General features: G+C 43.4%; 1 protein-coding gene across 1 annotated transcript in view; it reads right to left on the bottom strand.

Moving 5' to 3' along the window:
* Positions 1–1,504: 1,504 nt before the first annotated feature.
* Positions 1,505–19,503, bottom strand: part of ITPR1 (inositol 1,4,5-trisphosphate receptor, type 1) — a gene marked incomplete at its 3' end in the record, with an annotated part of 81,236 nt that continues 63,237 nt past the window's right edge. Inside the window, exons 24-37 of the mRNA XM_010285033.1 lie at positions 18,149–18,207; positions 16,728–16,889; positions 16,459–16,629; positions 15,395–15,460; positions 14,363–14,500; positions 12,756–12,881; positions 12,185–12,385; positions 10,412–10,663; positions 9,730–9,855; positions 8,868–8,996; positions 4,919–5,039; positions 4,093–4,277; positions 2,612–2,760; positions 1,505–1,616 (exon numbers count right to left, since the gene is read on the bottom strand). Of these exons, the coding sequence (XP_010283335.1) occupies positions 1,505–1,616; positions 2,612–2,760; positions 4,093–4,277; positions 4,919–5,039; positions 8,868–8,996; positions 9,730–9,855; positions 10,412–10,663; positions 12,185–12,385; positions 12,756–12,881; positions 14,363–14,500; positions 15,395–15,460; positions 16,459–16,629; positions 16,728–16,889; positions 18,149–18,207 (1,997 nt within the window). The remainder of the gene's footprint in view (positions 1,617–2,611; positions 2,761–4,092; positions 4,278–4,918; positions 5,040–8,867; positions 8,997–9,729; positions 9,856–10,411; positions 10,664–12,184; positions 12,386–12,755; positions 12,882–14,362; positions 14,501–15,394; positions 15,461–16,458; positions 16,630–16,727; positions 16,890–18,148; positions 18,208–19,503) is intronic.

Here is a 19,503-nt window from a genome sequence, read left to right as displayed (position 1 = left end):
CTACCTACCCTGCTCCCCTTCTCACCCTGCATATATACGCTTCTTTCTTGCGGCTGATGAGGGCATTCCCTCAGGCAGTGAGTTTGTTCACAAATATTGCTACTGCAAAGCGAAAAAAAAAACAAAACCAAACTCTAGGTAGGACTGCAGGTCTAGAGCAAAGCAGCAGCAGTGGCCGGGAGGTGGGCTGACCTCTGACAGCCAAGAGGTAGCGGCAGCACGTGGGAAGAGTGTTCCCTGACAGGGAACAGGGCTGCTGTGCGCTCGGCCATCCCCGCCCTTCGGGCATTTTCCTAGGAGTCTCCCGCTCGCTCACAGCGCTGCGGTGAGCTCAGCTGGGTGTGCTCGGGTAGCAGCCCACACGCGTGCACGTGCACACCCACATGCACGTAGCCTCCTCGCTCCGTTTGCTCTCCCTCCTCCAGGTGCCCGTGCCCCGGTACGGCAGCACGCACTGTCATCCTCCTCATTCCCAGCTAGGCTGGCCAAAGCAGGGGTGCTGTGCGACATCCCAGCCGGCCAGGGAGCCCAGCGATGCTACGGGTTCCTCCTTCTACAGAGCATCTCCCTCCCTTGTGACTGCAGCTATCACTACCGTGATGAAGAACTATTATTATTATGAAATCGTCTTTTTGTCTTTTGCCTTTTTGTGCTGTGAATCCAGTGCTATGAAATAGCTTTAAACCCTACTGCAAGTGAGAATTGGATATGAAACACCATCTGCTCCTGGGCACGGACTCCCCGTTGCAGCCAGCGTCCTTCCACACCACTGCTTCCCCACAGTCCCAGCGGCCAATTCTCAGTTACTCATGAGCACGTTCACTGGGAGGGTATATTGCTCTGTACACCTCCCGTGTGGCATGGCAATAACCTAGGTTGCTTAAAAATGCATGAGATACCTTAGACTAGGATTTTCAGATTGACTTAAGAATGTCTAGGTACACAAACATATGGGCATGCACATACTTTCCTGATGCAAATAGAGAACAGGTCTGTTACCTACAGAAAAAACGCTCTTCTCAACAAGACAAAGGAGTTGTATGTAGGAAAGGGGGAAAAAAGCAAACATGGGTGGGTGTACAGACAGTTTCCACCTATAATTCACAAAAAGATGATGACTCAGATGTATATAAATTCAAATTAAATTACAAAATATCCTCTTGTTAAGGTTATGTGACCTGATGAAGAGTCACTTAGACCCAGAAAGCAAATACAGAGGTATATCCTTATAAAAAAGGTAAGGAAATTAGGTATTTTTACAGTGCCAACAACTGCAGGAATTAGACTTAAACTTGCAAGTCTGAAGTAGAAAAGCAACAGAAACAAGCTTACCTTTCAAATTATATTTGAAGTTATTAGTTGACTAAAAATGTTTTGTTCCTGATCCAGTACAGAAGTGCTTACACATACAAAACACAGCTTGAAAGAGTGAGAATTTTATTTTCCTTTACTGAATAATAAAGACAGTGTTTAACACAGAATGATGAACTGTAAATTACATTACCTTTTCTCCATAGCCTCTATCTTTGGTCATCATTTCCCTGAGCGTCTGTAATACTTTAATACACAGTTTCTCCTCATTCTCCTCTAGCAGCTGTTTAGTATGCTTTATTAACCTGAAAATAACCAATCAATCACAGCTCGTTTTAGTACTAATATTCTAAAAATGGGATACGATATACGTGGCTATCTTACTTAATCGGTTTAAGCTGCAAACAAGTTTTATTATCGTACCATTATACAACCATCTTGGGAACACTGTCTCAAGAGTGAGATTGAACCAGGTATCATGGGCGTTGGTGAAGCTGTGAAGCAAACTGCATCCCCCCCGGCAGCAGGACAGCCAGGTAAAACCCTCTGACTACAGGCAGAAAGGAATCAGGGGACGGGGCAGTGCGATTCAGGACTTGCTGGTCCTCCAGAACAAACACTTAACAGTAAGAAAGAAATACTACATACTTGGTTAAATCCACATACTACTTGGTCAAAAAATAGACTGAGAGTCCTGGGTAGCGCAATTAGAAATCCATCCTACCCAGCATTTGTTTGTTACGCTGGTACCTAGTTTCCATAAACTCCCTATATAATCCAGCCCTCCAGGAGGTGATCTGAGAAGCTGGAGTCCTCTCTGAATTGCCCTCTAAATGACCTTGTCATCTTTCCTTTTCCTTCCCTCCAAACTTGGGAGACATCTGCATTGGGTGATGCACGTGGTAGCCACCGATTCCGACACACGGCCCCAGCACTAAGTGCTACAAGATCAAGTACCTTGCGAACATTACTAGGGTTGAAGGCACGGATAGAATAACAGGGATTAGCTCCAAAGTTTTTACTTGTTTATACTACTGTTTATGACACTTTATCCTGCAGCAAAGCCAGAAATTTTTAAGCCTTAGCTGTGAGAGCACGTCAAGCAGTCTTTCCCCATCCGCAAGAGCTTCCCGCTCCCTGCAACCCCGGCCCAGGACAAATTGCATTTACCGTGTCATGAAATACTCTGCTTCACATAAAGCTGGGCAAAAGGGCACCGTTCCATAGGGCATGGGAAAATCGGGAAAAACCAGAACGTAACAAAAACCCTCCCAACAAGCCAGACTTCAGGGCAACTCACTTGCAAATGAAACCTCCACTTTCACATTTCCTCCTTGCATCTGTGTTCTCTGGGAAGAGCAGTTCGGGCCTGTGAAGCACATCCACCAGAACCGATAACTCTGCCTGGACAAGAGGACGTAGGCGATCCTCTAAAGCTGATACTATGTCCTAGAATATAATCATATCAAGATTTTAAATAAACGTTAAATAGATCTAAAAGTATACGCAAATTAATTTTACAAACCACAAAAGAGGGAGAGGACAGTTAGGTCTGTCCTGCCTGGATAAACTAGACCAAAGACCTCAAAGCATGGCCAGGTAAGACTTTCAGTTTTGTCATTTAATAGTTGTCTTTAAAAGGGAAGCTCTGATTTCCAGCAGCCCCTCAGATTACTTAGTTCCCCTACCCATCTTTGGAGGTGCTCTCGTTCATATAGGGGAAAGAGATAAATGCAGATTCAGAGCTGCACTGAAACCGTGATAACGACCAGGTTATTAATACTTACATGAGCTGACAAAAAAGTACTACTGTTAAAATGATGCAAAAAATAAAATTATTCCCCTTTGCATCGATGTTTGGAAAGCTGTAGCTACCTTAAAATGAAACAGCATTTATCCTAATACTTAAACAAGCAGAAGATACTGAGATACCTCTGAAGACAGAGAGTAAGTTTAATCAAATTGAAATGCACAAATAAACAGGAACGGAGTAAGCTATTTCAGCGACAGTCGGTTGGGCAGTGTTTTTACATTACTTAATATAGGTTTATGTAAAGTCAGGTAGAACTGTTTGCCAGAAAAAGCTTTTGATCAGAGAATGAATCTTCAACAGATAAAGGCATCATTCAGATAATGAACTTAATTTGGTATAAAAAAGGCCTTATTGAACTGCCTACAGATTTGAGCATAGAATATAGCTATACCACATCAATCTCTATTTGTAACATGAAGCATTATGTTTAAATAGTCTTTTTAGCAAAAACAGTATGGGAATGCACACACTTTGTCTCAGGCAATGACTGTGGGGGCAACTGGTTCACAAGGAACTGAGACATCTATTTATTTCAAGCTCTGCAGTGGTTTCCAGGCAGGGCTGCAGCACCTTCCCTTATACTGAGGGGTTTGGTATACGAGGAGCAAAGCACTGGAGGAGTTTGGAAGGCTGTGATGATGAAAAAGTCCCGTCTGAACAAGAAATATTACTAATGGCATTGTAATACCTAGCACCACTAGCTTCAAATAGCAACATCTCCTAGGAGGAGCACTTCTATACCCACTAGCCATGCACGTTCAATTATCTGGTTTGATACAATGGTTTACATTTGATTTTCTATACAGTATTACAGTATTATTATATTCAGCATCAGCTAACTTGATTACCATGTGGCATTTTGACTAGTTAATTCATTCCCAAATGTGTTTCTACTTAGTAAATTCCTCCTTTTGTGTAGGCATGCAAGTAAGTGCTTCTCAAAGGAGGAGGGGGTGCTGTGTAGTCACCTGTAATCTTTCAATTATGTTTCGATAATCCCTGGAGGCAGTGAGCACTGAATCTCTGCGGGCAGCATTCCTTGCAGTCATTCGCCAGTTCATTGCAGTCTTCTGTACAATGTTATGAGATTTCAGGAAGAGATTGTTGACCTGACTGTCCAAGTCTACAGGAATTGCAATTGCACGGCTTTTTGCTGCAAAAAACAGAAGTTGGTAAGAATTGACTCCTTCAGCCCATGTATTACAACCAACGCAAGAACAAGACAAGCTCTACTTGCAATTCCTTCTACCATCTCCTTCGTGTGCACTTTAAACAATCCAATGCTCAGTCCCTGTGCAATGGGTCAGACCTCTCTGCAGTATTATGGTTAAAGGCTTTCACACCTCAGAGCTGTTTACTGTCTTCAAAGTGTGGGAGTAGGAATCTGTCCTTACACACACACTCCCAACATCACATGCTAACACACATGTATACCTATCCAACAGAATTTGGCCTCACATCCAATACAAATTACTCTTCTTGCGACTAGAAGTGGAGCAAATTACTGGGAGGAGTGGCACAGAATTATCTTCCTGCTGCACATCAACAAGACTACAGAGAGTTTTGAGGTTAAACAGAGAAAGCACTTCAGGTTACAGTGACAACACCTATTGCTCAACCACCACAATATATCAATATAACTCTGGCTTTGTACTACGCCTTGGCTCCGAGTTATCTGCAAGTGGCACCTGCGGGACGTAAACTGCAGTTTCTTTTTGGAACGATGATGTGTAAGCTGTGAATACTGGATGACCATGTTTGCAGCAGTTAGTTCCGATTACGTCCGTTTCTTACCCACATCTGAGAGGACTCGAATGCAGCTTTCCACTGATGCCTTTTGGCTTGGCATTAACCAGTTGCAGTGGTACACTCTGAACACGCCTTGCAGCAACTGTACAAAGACAGGCTGGCGAGTCTAGAACAAAAGGTTAAAGAACAGAAAAAAATCAAACTCATCACGTCATATTGGGATGTATCAGCGTCACCTCGAGGTAATACCAGCTTCAGCCATGACTCTCTGCACACCAGTCATCTCTAACTGGTCTGCATCCACTTGTTAGGCAACTTCATGTTGTAGACAGCATATCTACCACACAATCAGCAACTGAATGGGAAGGGTGGGAACGAAGGCTGGAAGGGAAGTATTAAATATATAGCTTCTAAAGCACAAAGCCTCAAGTAATTGAAGCCTGACTAAGCAAAGGAAATAAGCAGTCATCTTCATCTGTTTAATCAGACTTATCAGCAAACCTGGCATAGAGATTCTTCTTTTAGCCTTGACCAGTAGCTGACTCAATAGTCCACAGGTAAATGGGAGTTTGCTCTTGGCTAAACAACAGCACAGCTCCAGAGTTGAAAACTCATCATTTCAAGTATTATTAGCTGGTATGTAATTTTCTGAAGAAACCAGCTGTGTGTTTGTTACTTCCAAGACAGGTAGTAGTTAGTGGTAAACACTGCAGCTGCTATGGATCAGCCACAATTCAGGTGTGGTTTTTAGCCCTGTATTTCGCAAGGTGATCTTCCACTATAGATAGGCGCATGCGTGTGTTGGAGTACCTCACATGAGCTCTGTTCTTTCATCTTTGCAGCATCCCAACAATATCGACCAAAACTCCCTGTTTGGTTTTGTACAGTAATTACTTAGCAGAACAATTCATTTATTTTACCTGTAGACAAAAGAGTATTTTAAGTATTTCAAAGGAACATACATTGAGAGGGAATACTCCGTGTTCCTGTGCCTACTAGCTACATAATGTTTCTATCAGCTAAGTGAACTACACCACAGTGCAAAGCCCACAAGACTTAGGAACCAGTGAAAAAGTACCTCTTTTATTCTTGACAAGATTAATGCCTGTTTGTAAGAAAAAAGTGGAGTTAGATGAAAAAGGCAAGTCTATTAGATAACTAAATCTATTAGATCAATTAATCAAGTAACACCATTATGAAATGTACAAAAGGAGAACCAAAATTCAAGAACCAAAAATTACTAAGAGGCAAATACCTATTATCCTTTCTAGAAATAAGCCAAACACCAAAAACATGGCAGACTAGTATTCTCCAAGGGCACTGAAAATACCTGCATTTTTGGATGTAAGCCACCCATGTATTCCTTTCAGTCCATGTTTAAAGACTTTTTGGCCTTGAAAAGCTTCAAAGACATTTCACTTGCTTAAACTAGGTCAATAAATCAAATAAGAAATTTATTCCGTGTTCCACATGCCTCCAACTACACTTGCAAAGGAAAGCCTTGGGCAGCAGCACTCCTTTAGGAGACAAACAGGCTAAACAGTACTTGTTAAAGAGGAAAAGTTTTGGACAGCTGTTCTTTTCAAAGACATATTTATGTTCTCCTAATTGGATATTATTTGAACCGCATGACAGACGTGAAAGGTGTTCCTTGAACAAGCAAGGCTGGTCCTGACTCAAAGGAGGTACAATTTAAGTCAAACAAGCTGCAACACGAAAGAGCATGAGACAAGAAGAGGCTCGCATGGGAAAAAATGAGATGACGAGGTGTAGCAGAAAGGACGGGGAGTGACTCAATCCACAAGCGACGCAAAGGAGAGTGGCAACAGTCACTCGCCTGTGGAGAGTGGAGCGGCACCAGGTCAGGCAGCAGCGGCTGCAGACTGCCCTGCAGCATCTCAGACGGGAGGGAAAAACCCCACCCAGAGGGGTGATGTACGCATCCAGGTAGTCCAACGGGCTGTACTCCTCGGATGGGAGAGTCCCTGGTTATGGGCAAGAGTCTTGACAAGCAGAAAAAAAGGAGAGAAACAGAGCTTTTAACTTAAGAGATGTAGAGGAAAGATGAATCTAGGATAAGACAGAACCGTCAACTGGGATGGTAAAAGAGAGGTGAAACAAGTTACTTCATCCTGCTAGACAGAGGGAGAGATTGAGAAACTGAAGAGAAACTGCTGACAAGTAAAATTAAAAGATCACTAAAATATGATGGTAAGAAAGTCTGATCAAATGCTGTACACTCAGATGTCACAATTAAAAGCATAACAGGGAAGAGGAAGGACAGAGCCCTGGGGGACAAGGCTAATGATCTCAATTTCTCACTTTCTTTTGATGAAGTTTTGACAAACTAGTGTGGAGGCTGACACCACGATAGTGGCTGACATGCGAAAGTCATGAGGCACAAATCAACTGCGGGACGGCTCAGACTTCCTTGAGTTAAGACAGAACCCTAAATAAAGCTGCTCAGTTCAAACACAGCTGATGCAGCTCCCTGCCCTCTCCCAGGCAATGCCCACTGTTTGGCAATTTAAGAGCATCTGAGCCGATCCCAAATGCAGCTCTGTTGCTTTCAGCGTCTCCTTGTCTGAATAAGGAGGGCTGCCGAAGCCTATGAGAAGCAGGGCTGTGTTGAATGCTCAACAGCCAGTACAGCAGGCTGGCCACCGGTCATCCAGACATGGGTCCGATACACATCCTGACTCAAAGTGGGCAGACATGTAGTCCATCAGGGAAAAGCAGGAACATCGCTGCTCATACTGAGCAGAAGGAAGTCTTTACCTGAGGCACAGTCACGCAGCAGTTTCATGGACACTTCCCTGGAGCACTGCAGTCACCCAGGCAGCACACCACGATCCCAAAGGGTTAGCACAAATTCTTTGACGAGGGACCGACACGTCAAATTGCCAGATGCCCTTTATGGCTGCTTTTGGGAACCAGATGCCTCCTAACCTGCTGCCAGTTGCCTTCAATTACAAACCTGGAGTTTCCACTGTGAACAACTGCCTTTGGCATGATGAGGTTGCATCAAGTTTCAACAACTACCATACTCAAACTTCTGACAGACCTGCCAGGCACCTGACCACTCCACCCACACTCCTCCCAAAAAGTTATTTATGAATACATGATGTTATCTTTGTGCTGCAACACAAATATTAGGGCAACATCCTGACACTGCTGTTCTGCAGTGGAAATCTCTACCTTCTGTCACTTCACGAATGTTCCACGCTTCTCCTCCACATTTCCCCAACCAGACAAAAATTACTCAGCTTCATTACTTCATTCATACTCAGTGTCTCATTAACACACTAGAGCTTCTGGATTTTTTTGGTTTCAAAGGAAATTAGAATCTTACTCTAAAAATACGCTTTCTTTAAATGATCACCTTTACATCGTCTGTAACGCAACACCCTCCCCTCCCATCTGGAAAGCCTGCCACCAAAGCTTTACTTGCCTTCTTCATGGCACTCTGGGGAACTCCTTGTTGCTGTGCTACTGCTTTACCACCTTTACCACTGCTAGAGAGGGGGCATGCCAAACTATCACTGAGCAAAACTGCTTTTTTGCACTCCTACACCTGCTCACATCATCTTATTCAACTGTACTCTGATGTAAGGCCACAAAGAGGAAAACCAGAGCCCTTAGATGTAACTGCAATACGAACCTACAAAAAAATCCTTAATTTCCCTACTTGCAGTGTGATTTTTCTCACCTGCAACCCGATAATGACACATAGAAATTCTCTCCAAAAGACCTGTGTGATCTCAGGTGGTAGCACAGAGTTGAATCTTCAGCCTCTCTAGAAAAACAGGTGTACTCTGATCTATACATCTTTCCACTTCTACAGCAAAGGAAACATCCCCATCAAAGAATACATACCTGCTCCCCCATTACAACACACGCCTTTCTTTTTAACTGGTAAATAGATCCCAAGGGGAACGAACAAAATTGCATTTGCAGCATATTTTTACTTTTCTGTCTCTCTACATTTTCTTACCTGCAAAGTAGTGCTCTGATCAGAGAATGGGGAACTGAAGAAAGTGGTGACTATACTCATCACTATTTCTGTAACGTACTTCTCCAATATGGAGTCAGCATGCTTCCTGTCGCTGGTGTTGTTACAGGCCTGCAAGACAATTCGTTCTTAGGTCAGAAGCGCCTCAACCAAGGTACATTAATCAACTCTTACAGACTGGAATTCTTGATTTCGCACTCTTCTAGTCACAGCAATTCCCTGCCACAGTGATATTTATGACACTTGGATCTGTGGATTTCCAGCACATACAAATGCAGAAGCCTGTTACTGTTTTATTGTGTTGGCATATAGTATGTTTAGGAGGGAGGGGAAAAAAACAAAGAAGTGCCTTAGAGGAAAGAAAGTAGTAGGGTAGAGAGAACTGAGGTGTAATGCTTTCGTATGGGGAAATACTTGGAATCCCAGGCAAAAAGCCATATGGCCAAACAAATGCCAAGCTTGGAAAAAATTTGTCCTGACCTGCCAAAAATCGTTGACTATTGCTCAGGAAGCAGCTCGCTATCCCGGCCAGAATAAGCAAGCCAGGTGGCAGAACAGAAAAAAGCATTAGACAAAAGAGCAGGGTGTGGGGCTTCTCTGAGGTTTGTTGGTTGGGTTTTTTTTTTTTTTTTCTTTTTAAAAGGAAAATATTAATGTGTTCCATGGAATATGACTAATGAAATCCACAGGCATAAGGAAAAGAAGGCACATATAAATTTGAAGGAACACAGTATTCAGGGTACTTATTGCCTTGATGCACTGTTATGGCTTATTCTTACCGCTCCATACTAAATAGGTTCACTTAAGCTTTTTTAATTCTGTTCCTAGATACAGAAATCATTACCCGACAGATGTCAACCAGGAAGTTTTCAAATAGCTTCCACATATGATTACTGGTGTAAATCTCTTTCATTTCTACTTCTGTGTCCACATAGCAATGATTCAAGAAGTTGATGTATGCAATTTTGACCTATAAGTAGAGAAAAAATATCACCGTTAAAAAATAAAAACCTGAATGACATTATGAATGAATATAACGTCACATTAAAACTGCTATATAAATCATTTGTAATTCAACTTCTTCCTTTTCTTTAAGAACTGGTGAAATTTAATGCCATGAATAGCAAGACATCATCCAATAAAAAAAAACAAAAAAACAACAGGATTACTGTAGACAAAACGTCAGCATAATAATCACTTCCAGTTCTGCAGAACCATCTGTTCAAGGTTAGCAGCATACTCCATAAACCTTGCTGCCTCAAGAACCTTATAAAACAAGGAAGTACAGCATCCCATCCCCATTTTAAGGGCAAGGAAACAAGTACAAAAGGGTTTAGCTTAACTATCCAAATTCACTGGGGTTGCCAATAGCAGAACCAGGGAAGGAATCCAGTTTCCCAGCTCACAGCTTTACTGTCCACCTGCACCACCACCTTTCCCAGGCCAGACTCTAATATCAAATCCCTCTCACTCCAAGCCAGCACATTTCAAATACATATAGGCCAGTGCCTCCAAGCAGCCCTCACCTCAGGTATGCAATCCTCGTGGGTTACTACTCTAACAATGTCATCCAGAGGCAGAAGGGAATTGCATTTTATTTCTGTGTAGACATTTTTGCCTTCTGTGCAGACAGCAAGCAGTTCTACTAAGTGGATGTGGTACATCAGTGGGCTGTTTTCATCCATCCGATCCCTCTCTGATCTCATCATTTGCACCAAAGTCTGGAAGGAGGCTCTGTCGTTGTAGAACACCAGGACGTCTTCTCCGGCATTCACCAGCTACCGAGGAAGAAAAATATTCCATCAGCAGATCAAAGCCTGTGCATCTCCCCACAGCATCCTCCCCTAATCTGTGGGCTGACTGTTACAGCGCAAATCCTGATTAACTATTCTTTAGACACTTAAAAGGAGCGCAGCCCACCAAGTCAGCTGGGCATTCCTCTTGGGCTGCCTTCACGGGACAGAGGGCTCGAGTACGACATTTTCTCCTAAAGAATTTACCACTTCTGAACTGCTGAAGAACTTCAAAGTCAGTCCAACTGACTGCTTAGACAGAAGTTGTGCCAAGAAGCTTGTGACTTTCCATTGTGCTTTTTTATTTCACATATATTGCCTCAGCTGACTTTTTAATACAGCTAGCTGTAGACATACCGTTTTGTTCAGAGAAATGCCCCAGGGGCACGCCGGATGGGAGGACTGCAGGGCTCAGTAATTCCACCCTTCTGAACAAACATCATCAATTTTCCAAGGCTAGCGAGCGACATGTTAAGTCACACTCTGAAGACTTCTATCCGCTTCACATTTGAGACCCGGATGGCCAGATTTTCAGAGCAGTTCAGACCTCCCGTAACTCCATGAAGGAAAGGAGAATAAGTAAAGAGAGACCTGCTCTGGGCCGGGCACTTGTGAGCACGCAGCTGGAGGGATGCGAGGCTGTCCTCCCGCAGGGCTTGCGGCAAAGAGCCAGATAAAATGCAGAAGGCAAACCCAAGGCAACCCCCTTATCCCAGCAGCTGCTGACCCCTGTGGAAGCTAACTGCCGACCATCTCGCATGGTCTATTCCATGTTGAGAAGCTCATGAAACCATTTTTGAACTGAATGACAAAATACGTGAGACTTTTCATCAATCTAGTAAGATTGATACACAAAAGCCAGAGCTTGACAAATCTGATCCTTGGGCTCCCCCTGCTGAAGAGGCCAATAAAATTCCCATCGGACATGCAAACATGCTGTCAAACAGATCACGTCCAATATGCAACTTAAAGGGATTTATTCACCTTTCTCTTACCTCTCCCTTTTATCCTGACATCCCAATTTCCCAGTTACCCACACACTGAAATTTCTGAAGACTCTCAGACTTCTCCCCCTTTCAGCACTGAAACAGCTGAATATGTAGGTCTTGGTAAGATAAGAAACTCCCATCAAACTACTCTCATGGTAAAATTTTCCTTCCGCATCAGTGATCTTGAAATGAAACTATTTCTCTTCTGAACAATTTTGCTAAAGAAAGGCACCCATGCTTCATAGGCCCAGCTATATGCTGCTGTGTAGAAGCCTGAAAAGCAACTTATAAGTATCATTAATAACCGACCACTCCTTATACCTATGGGTGAATAGCTTGGAAAGCTTTTAGTCACAAAAAAGCCTAAGCTTTCTGGTAGCTGTATGCTCTTTTTGCATTGAGCGAGCTAACTGTCAGCTTCTTGGCAGTCCCAGAAGCGAGAGGATCAATTTGTCATTTTCACCAAATGGTATGTGAAAACTTCTGTTCAGACCTTGCAAATCTCTGCAGCTCTCACCTCAGCCATTACCATATCTTGGCATTTCTTAATGAATTTTCCTTCCGCCTTGACAATTGTCTGCAGGAACTTTATGTACTGAACATTTCTGCCATGTGTTTCTATACAGTGGACAAAGTGTTGAACAACGCGTTCATTAATCTCACTGCAAAGCTGGAAGTTGTTCATGAAAATGTGCTGCATTGTTACTGCTTCCAGAATCTAATGGAGGGGATGAAAGACAGACAGACATTAGAAAATAAGCAAACCACCAAACCCGCACAGAGGTCAGGATAAAGTCAACACTCCTGCAGGGTGCAGGACTGAAGAGAACATTTCTGAGGATCTAATCTTTCAACACAATGGCTCGTATCCAAGCCTATTTTTCAGCCCACTTCAGCCTCTTGAACTTTCTACACTGAAACGGTCCTAAACAAACAGATCTTGCCAACTTTCAAGGCTTTAGAACAAAACCAAAATGTGACCCCTCCAACCACTCTTGCATCAGAACAGGCCCAGAGGCGATCACCAAGGACGATTCATTCTCTTTTTGCTAGAAAAAAAATACATCGTGGCATGAGGTTATTCTTACCCCTGGGTTAAGGAACAGGTTTATGTGCTTGTGCAGCAACGCCTGGTTCTGTTGGTTCCCAGCACAGAAGTTCTGTAAAAACTCATGTGCAAGCTTCATTATCTCCTGCATCCTCGTGTCTTCAGCCTGTGATTGCATGACAAGTAAGATGGGGTTAAAAAGAATCTGAAGGTTCATTTTCAGGTGAGTACTGGATGAGCCACAGCTCCAGCTCTGCAAGGGAACTGTCACGTCTCTCTCACACTCCAAAGAAAAACAAACCTCCACCCAGTTCACAGACATTAGGGATGAGGTTGGCCTGCTTCACTGTTTTAAAGATCATCAAAAATAAAGACCATAATAGAAATTACAGTAGTTTATTCTCTAAAATTGCATGTTCCATGGCCAAGCCTGCCAGCAACGTGCTTTAGTCACTTTTACACTTCTGAACATACCAGTATATTGGCCAAACCACACATCGTAACCTTGGGGCTACACAGGAAAATTGCCATGTTCCACTGAAATGCAGATAGGTAGTTCATGGCAAAGAGGAGATGGAAAGTTATTATTGCAACAGTTAAGCCAAATTTATATTTACTGGAATCCACACACTACTTGCATGCTTCCAAGTACAGTTCAGGAATCGGTGCCTTTCCTCTGACATCAGTGTGGATTACCAGTCCACTGATGGTATAAAATGCAGTTCGGAAAATTAGTGTCTGCTTTTATTTTTAAAGAGTTTCATATATTTCCAAGGGTGAAACACCTTCCACACTGCCTGACCAATACGTTTTCATATGCATAGGACAGAAAGCTGACAAGAGGTGTTAGAGGGTGTTTTTGCTGTTGATTTTTTATCAAAATATGAAGCAAGACAGCACGAGACTTAGCTTAACGTTAATAGAAACTACTGTCTAGAATTACCGGTTCTCAGAAACCTGTAGAGTCTGGAACAGAAGACAGCAGAGTGACCAGGAAAATGTGAAGAGCTCGCTCACCTATGCACTGATAAGTACCTACCACCTGTGACTAATGGGCAGCCAACATGATGAACTTAGGGTGTGCTTCATCAGCACAACACCGTTCTGTGCACGCTCAAACCGTACAGCAACCTGAAGTGGGCTTCAAGCTGTACCACTGACATGACATGGCACGTTGGTATGGCTAATTATGAACAGCAGTCCTCACCTGGAAAGCCAGTTGATATTTATTCATTTCTAAGGGGAGTTTGGGACTCTACAACTGGTGGGATCCACGTCTCTAACCAGGGGACCAGGCACCCTCGTTTTCCTTAGCCTTCCTGGAATGGCTGTCATACAGCTACCTCGTAGCAATAATGAGGGTCTTGCTTCCACCTGCACAGCTTAACTTCAAGGCAGCACACACCTCCCGTGAAAAGCTGAGAGTTGTGCCTTGGTCTTACCCTGAGCTAAGACAGACAAATATATCCCCAGGAAACAGTACATAACACTGTATATTCAAAGACTCAATTATTTTTGAAGTGTGAATAGTTAGAATAGTCTCTTTGAATCCAATATAAAGGTGGAAGGTTCAGGAAGGTTCAAGGGAGTTATTAAAAGACCATCAACATGACACGAAGCAAGGTAACAGCTGTACAGAAACCCAACCTTTTCGTAAGGGATCTGCAGCAGCTCCAGCACAACCGCATGAGCTCCCATGTTCCTCAGAAGTCGCTGCTGCTGCTTACGGCTTTTCCTGACCGAGGCGCTCTCCTGAACACAGAGCTTGCTGAGCCGCAGCAGGATCTGGAGAAGACACTTGCTTTAGAGCTGAAATTCTGGGCTTTGTTTCAGGACATGCCAGGCGGCTCCCAGAGAGCAGCAACAGTGAAAAACGCATCCGCACAGACCAGAGCAGCTCTAGGCTGCAAAATCAAGTTTTGTGGTCTCGATGGGAGGAGATAAGACCAGTCTAAGGCCTGGTTGCTCCTACAACATCAGCAAAAGTGCAAAAGGACCGAGCTGGAACCGAGAGCCACCGGGAAATGTGGTGGCGCATCATGGCAGTGAGCTCACTGCTCACCGGCAGTGATGGTGTCTGCCGCCCTCTCGACCGGCAGGTACCACGCCCATCGCCATCCCACCGGGGACTCGGCACAGGCAAGGGAAGCAGCGTGGCCATGGCACTGTCGTCGCGTCTGCTGCTCTACTGGCCTGGGCACCATCCATTGCACCTCTGACGAGGGCTGGTCCTGCAGAATTCAGCCGTGCCAAGTCAACCCTGAATAAAAGCCCATTAGCTAACACCACGCCAACGCATGCTCTTTGTCTGGTGTTTTTAAAATTGAATTTCAACAGCACGGTGGTTTTGAGTGCAAGGTACGTGGGACAGGGCAAATTAAATAGCTTCTCCACTTGCTTGCTTCCTTCGTAGCCTTTAACAATGAAAATATTGTGTTACCATTGAAACAGCAGCAAAATGTTGCGTTTCACACTAATCCATTCTTAAGGAAAGATACATGTCGTACTTATTATATTCCTGGCTTCTCATTCTAGTTGGGATATGTTATTACTCAGCAAATAGTTTCCACAATGGAAGAGTGACTCAGACTTTCCTGGGTGTCTCCCTCTGACTGCAGCTCTCCAGAGCTGTGTTACTCATTTACATTTCCATTTAACCATCAAGAAGCAAAGTTTTACCTCTTTTACTACACGGTAGTTGTAGCTGCTAGTACTTTCAGGTTTTTGGGACTTGCTGTGACCTTCCTGTGGATAAAAATGAGACAATTTATTACCAGCCTATAGTGTTGTCCTCATAAAGGCTAAAAGTACCTTTGTAGGATAGTGCGTGCTCTCTTCCTGGAAATGAGTGTCATCCTTCAATTTTCTGACAGTCTCAGAAAAACACATATAATTATCCTGTCAAGTCACACTGACCTCTATACCATAAAATAAGGTGAGGGGGGGATGATTTTACAGACAGCAACCTCCTGTCCTTTCCTTTGCTTGTCACGTTCTGTCTATAATCAAGTCTCCCCCCAAAAAACCTTCTTACTTTCTCTCCCTCTCGACTATTATTGTCATCGCACAGATACCAAGAGATACCTCACCGAACTACACACTAGGAAAGCAACGAGTGAATTACTTCTGTTTACTTCCAACAATAAATGTTCATAACCCAGGGACTGTTTCTTGCATTCCCTCACTTCGTCTTTTCTATTTGATTGCAAATTATACTAGGACAAACTGTGTTTAATTAATTCTAAGCCAGATGTGCATGCCAGGAAAGTCCAGTATTACCACGTACAGATAAAGCACCAACTTTTAACACGTGTCTTAAGCACTGTTTCTCTTCTGCCATTTAATAATAGTGCCATGATTCAAAATGCATCATCTGAACAGTTCACAGCTCTGCCCTTACACTATTTGAGGTACTTTTGACCACATAAAAACCATGCAAGCTGTCAGCACTGAAAGGACACAACTGAGAAGCCAGAGCAAACCCAAACTGACTGTTCTGTTAGAGCCTAAAGATAACACATCAGTGGGTTCTAATCTTGAGCAGTTTCCACCTGAGACTAACTGGCATCAACTGGCTCAAGTTCTCCTCTTAGTCTTGCCTCAGTCCAAAAGCAGTTCAGATAGCCTCATCAGGCTCTGCAGTGTGCTGGAAAAGTGTTTGGTTTTTTTAGTCACAGTTCTGGAAACAGTTATGTTTTCATACAATATTAACACATTAATTTGTGCAAACTGAATCTAATTACCTCTTTTTTCTTGTGTTCATTTTCACCTTGCACTCCATCCATAGTCTCATCAGGGCCCTGGCCTTTGTACACCCAAAGCTCCGATTTTTCCACGATAGACCTCAGCTGGTCCAAATCTTGTTTTATCTGCTTGTAGTTGTCAACATCTTGGCTGGTAACAAGCAGTTGAACCTTACATGAATACAACCCATCAGTTGCACAAAAGGATTGTTTTTAGCTGCAATATATAGATTCAGGTGAGGAATAACACTCTTAATACACACACATACCTGTTTAAAAGCTTGAAGAACTTCTTGTCTCTGACTGAAGTGCCGGAAGAGTAGCTGAAGTGCTCCAGACACCAGAGGAGGATAATCATGCATTGTTAAATGCAACAAAACTCTGAGAAACGTTCTGCCACCGTGATCATCCAAATCCAGTGGTGTATTCTCCTCACTGAAAACAGAGTGTAGGAGTTAACTGGCATATTAGACTGAATGTCCCAGCAGGTTCTTAAGTCCAGTCAGTGGTGGCAGAAAACCTTTTTTCTTACTTTTTAATAAGGGGGAAATTTATTAAATCAAGTACTATCTTAAGACATGCAGGGCTTTTTTTTTTTGGTGTGCTGCTTAAAAGGGAGACTACTCCAGAACCTCATTAATCATGGTTCACTCAGCTGACATGAATGTACATTTTCTGGGGTCAAACTATGCCAAAATATTTGTCCCTATGTCAGCCTCACCCTATTGCTCAGTTCTTGCCCATTCCTGGTACTAACCTTTCTCACTATTTATGAAATAAAACCCTACCTCAGTACCCAGGCTGCACTGCTAATTCTGTCAAGCACTTGAAATCCTCCTCTTCTCTTTCCCCTGCACCTCTTTTCTGAGCGTGAGAAACTCATGTTTGTTGGGGTTTTTTCCTATCAGTGCCCCCTTAATCTTTTCTGTATTCTGCTTCCAACTGAGTCTGCATTTTTACATTAAAAATTCTGGTTATTAATTCTGTAAGTGAATCTCTCTCTCCCCTTCTGCCTTCACTTAAGAAATCAGTTATCTTAGGTTTATAAAAAACAACTGCAGCTCTGAGCAGCTTAAGGACAGTTGGAACATACAGCTTCATGGTGCCCCAATAGTGGGGGCAGATAGTGGATGGAGTATCAGGATAAGCTTAACTACTTGGAGTCCGTCACTGACTTGCTGTCCTGTGATTTAAGAAAGGATATAAGGTGCTCCGGAAGGCAGGCAGGTATGGAAGGTACAGCTTGCCTTGTTCCGTCATGCATGTGTACTTTAATGCTGCATTATACAAAAAAAAAAAAAAAGATGGCTAAATATATATCTGTCTCAGTACAAGTCCCAGTCCTTGCCTACACAAGCTTTTCCACCTAGGATTTTGCTGCAGCATTCAGCTTAGATGCACTAATCCTCCAGCCTGGCTTTCACCCACACAAGTGAGCCCTCCCATCAAGATCTTTCTGGCTGAAGGACCCCTGTCGCTCATCTGTGGCTTTTAATCCAAATGGACACTACTTTGAGCTGTATCAAAGGCATTTCAGGAAAATAAAGCCTAGGTAACTGTGGCAGCTGTTCCCAATTTTTCCCCCATTACCACCTCCCTTTCAACTGCAAACCCCACTCCTTGGGAGCCCCGAGGGCTGCAGCCTGGCAACAGCTGAGCTACCCCTTGATCAGCACTAATGAAGAGATACTTTCCTTCCACCAAAGATCCCTTCAGCTTGTTCTTCAATATGTTCAAAGTCTAGGGCTCCTGAGGAAATAACAAGACAAATACATTATGTCAGGATGGCACCAGAGATGTTTTTGCAGCCTAAAAACATTTTAAACGACAAGTGGTGATGTAGCTGTAAACAAGAAGGTTGTAACAGGAATGCTGAGAGATTACCGAAGCAGCCTCCTAAGATAACATACGACAATAAATTAACCTGTTCTGAGCTCACAAATTAAACTGCGTAATCACTTCAGCAACATCTAGGCTTATTCTTCTCCTGCCTATTTTTAGATTGCACCAGCATCATTCCAGGGCGCTGATGGGACCTGGTGTCATTCAGAGGGGCCTGCCACAAGAAATGCTGAACTTCAGCCCTGGGAAGTTCTAAAGCAGTAAATTCAGCAGTGACAGCAATACCCCTGTGGCCGAAGAGACAAAAAGGTCTTTGCATTTTTCAGTGTAAGGTATATATTATCACATGGGCAATAAAATAAAAATGGTAAAACAGCGTTGGAGCTCTCAATCCTTCAGAAGCATTTGCAGAGGGGAACGGAAAGCGCATAGGGATTTTACATCTTTGCCAAAAACATTTACCCTCTTTCTTTCGAAGTTCAGCTCGCAGAAGGAGCGCTCGCTCTCCCCGGCAGCCCAGTTTCGAAGGCCCTAGCACCCCGGGGGGGCTACTGGACAGACAGTCCAAGCAAAAAAGTAATCACATCCCCTTTGAAGTGAGATCAAAAGAAACAGTCTCCTCCCTTTGAAGACTTCACGTCTAAACCACGTTCTCCTTATCTTTCTCCTTTGCATCTAGAGATACAGTCCCCAAACTGAGGAAGAAAAACTGTTTGATGTCTAATAAGCTGCACTTTTCAAGTCCAACTATCCCTACACAGCACAGTCCTAACGACCGTACGCTTTTCCCCCGGGAAGCAATATAGGAATTGACAACACTCCGTCTACCCATCCACTAACTACCCTGCTTTCAATTAAGAACAACGCCGGACACGACAAGCTCCTCGACTGCATACATTCCTACCCTTGTCTAGCAGCACTGAGATACAGACACCTCCAGATGTCTTGCCTTCCTACGGTATTTTCGGGAAAGAGAAATTTGTGTGGGCAGAGGCATCACTTGGGGACCCTTCTCCTTCACCCCAAAACATTTTAATATAAAAGATCTAATCTGAGCTTGATGACGGAACACACATGATAGTGTTTATTTCAGGTTTTCTTTAAAAGGTGCATCTCAGGCTCTCGGTCACACTTAACACATGGAAACAAGTGGGAGAGAGTACAAACAAATCCTGGGGTTTGTTTGGGGCATATGGAAACGAT

The sequence above is a fragment of the Phaethon lepturus genome, unplaced genomic scaffold (assembly GCF_000687285.1).
Source record: "Phaethon lepturus isolate BGI_N335 unplaced genomic scaffold, ASM68728v1 scaffold25004, whole genome shotgun sequence".
Classification (NCBI taxonomy): domain Eukaryota; kingdom Metazoa; phylum Chordata; class Aves; order Phaethontiformes; family Phaethontidae; genus Phaethon; species Phaethon lepturus.
Note: the sequence above shows the minus strand (reverse complement) of the source record. Positions and strands in the feature narration are given on the sequence as shown.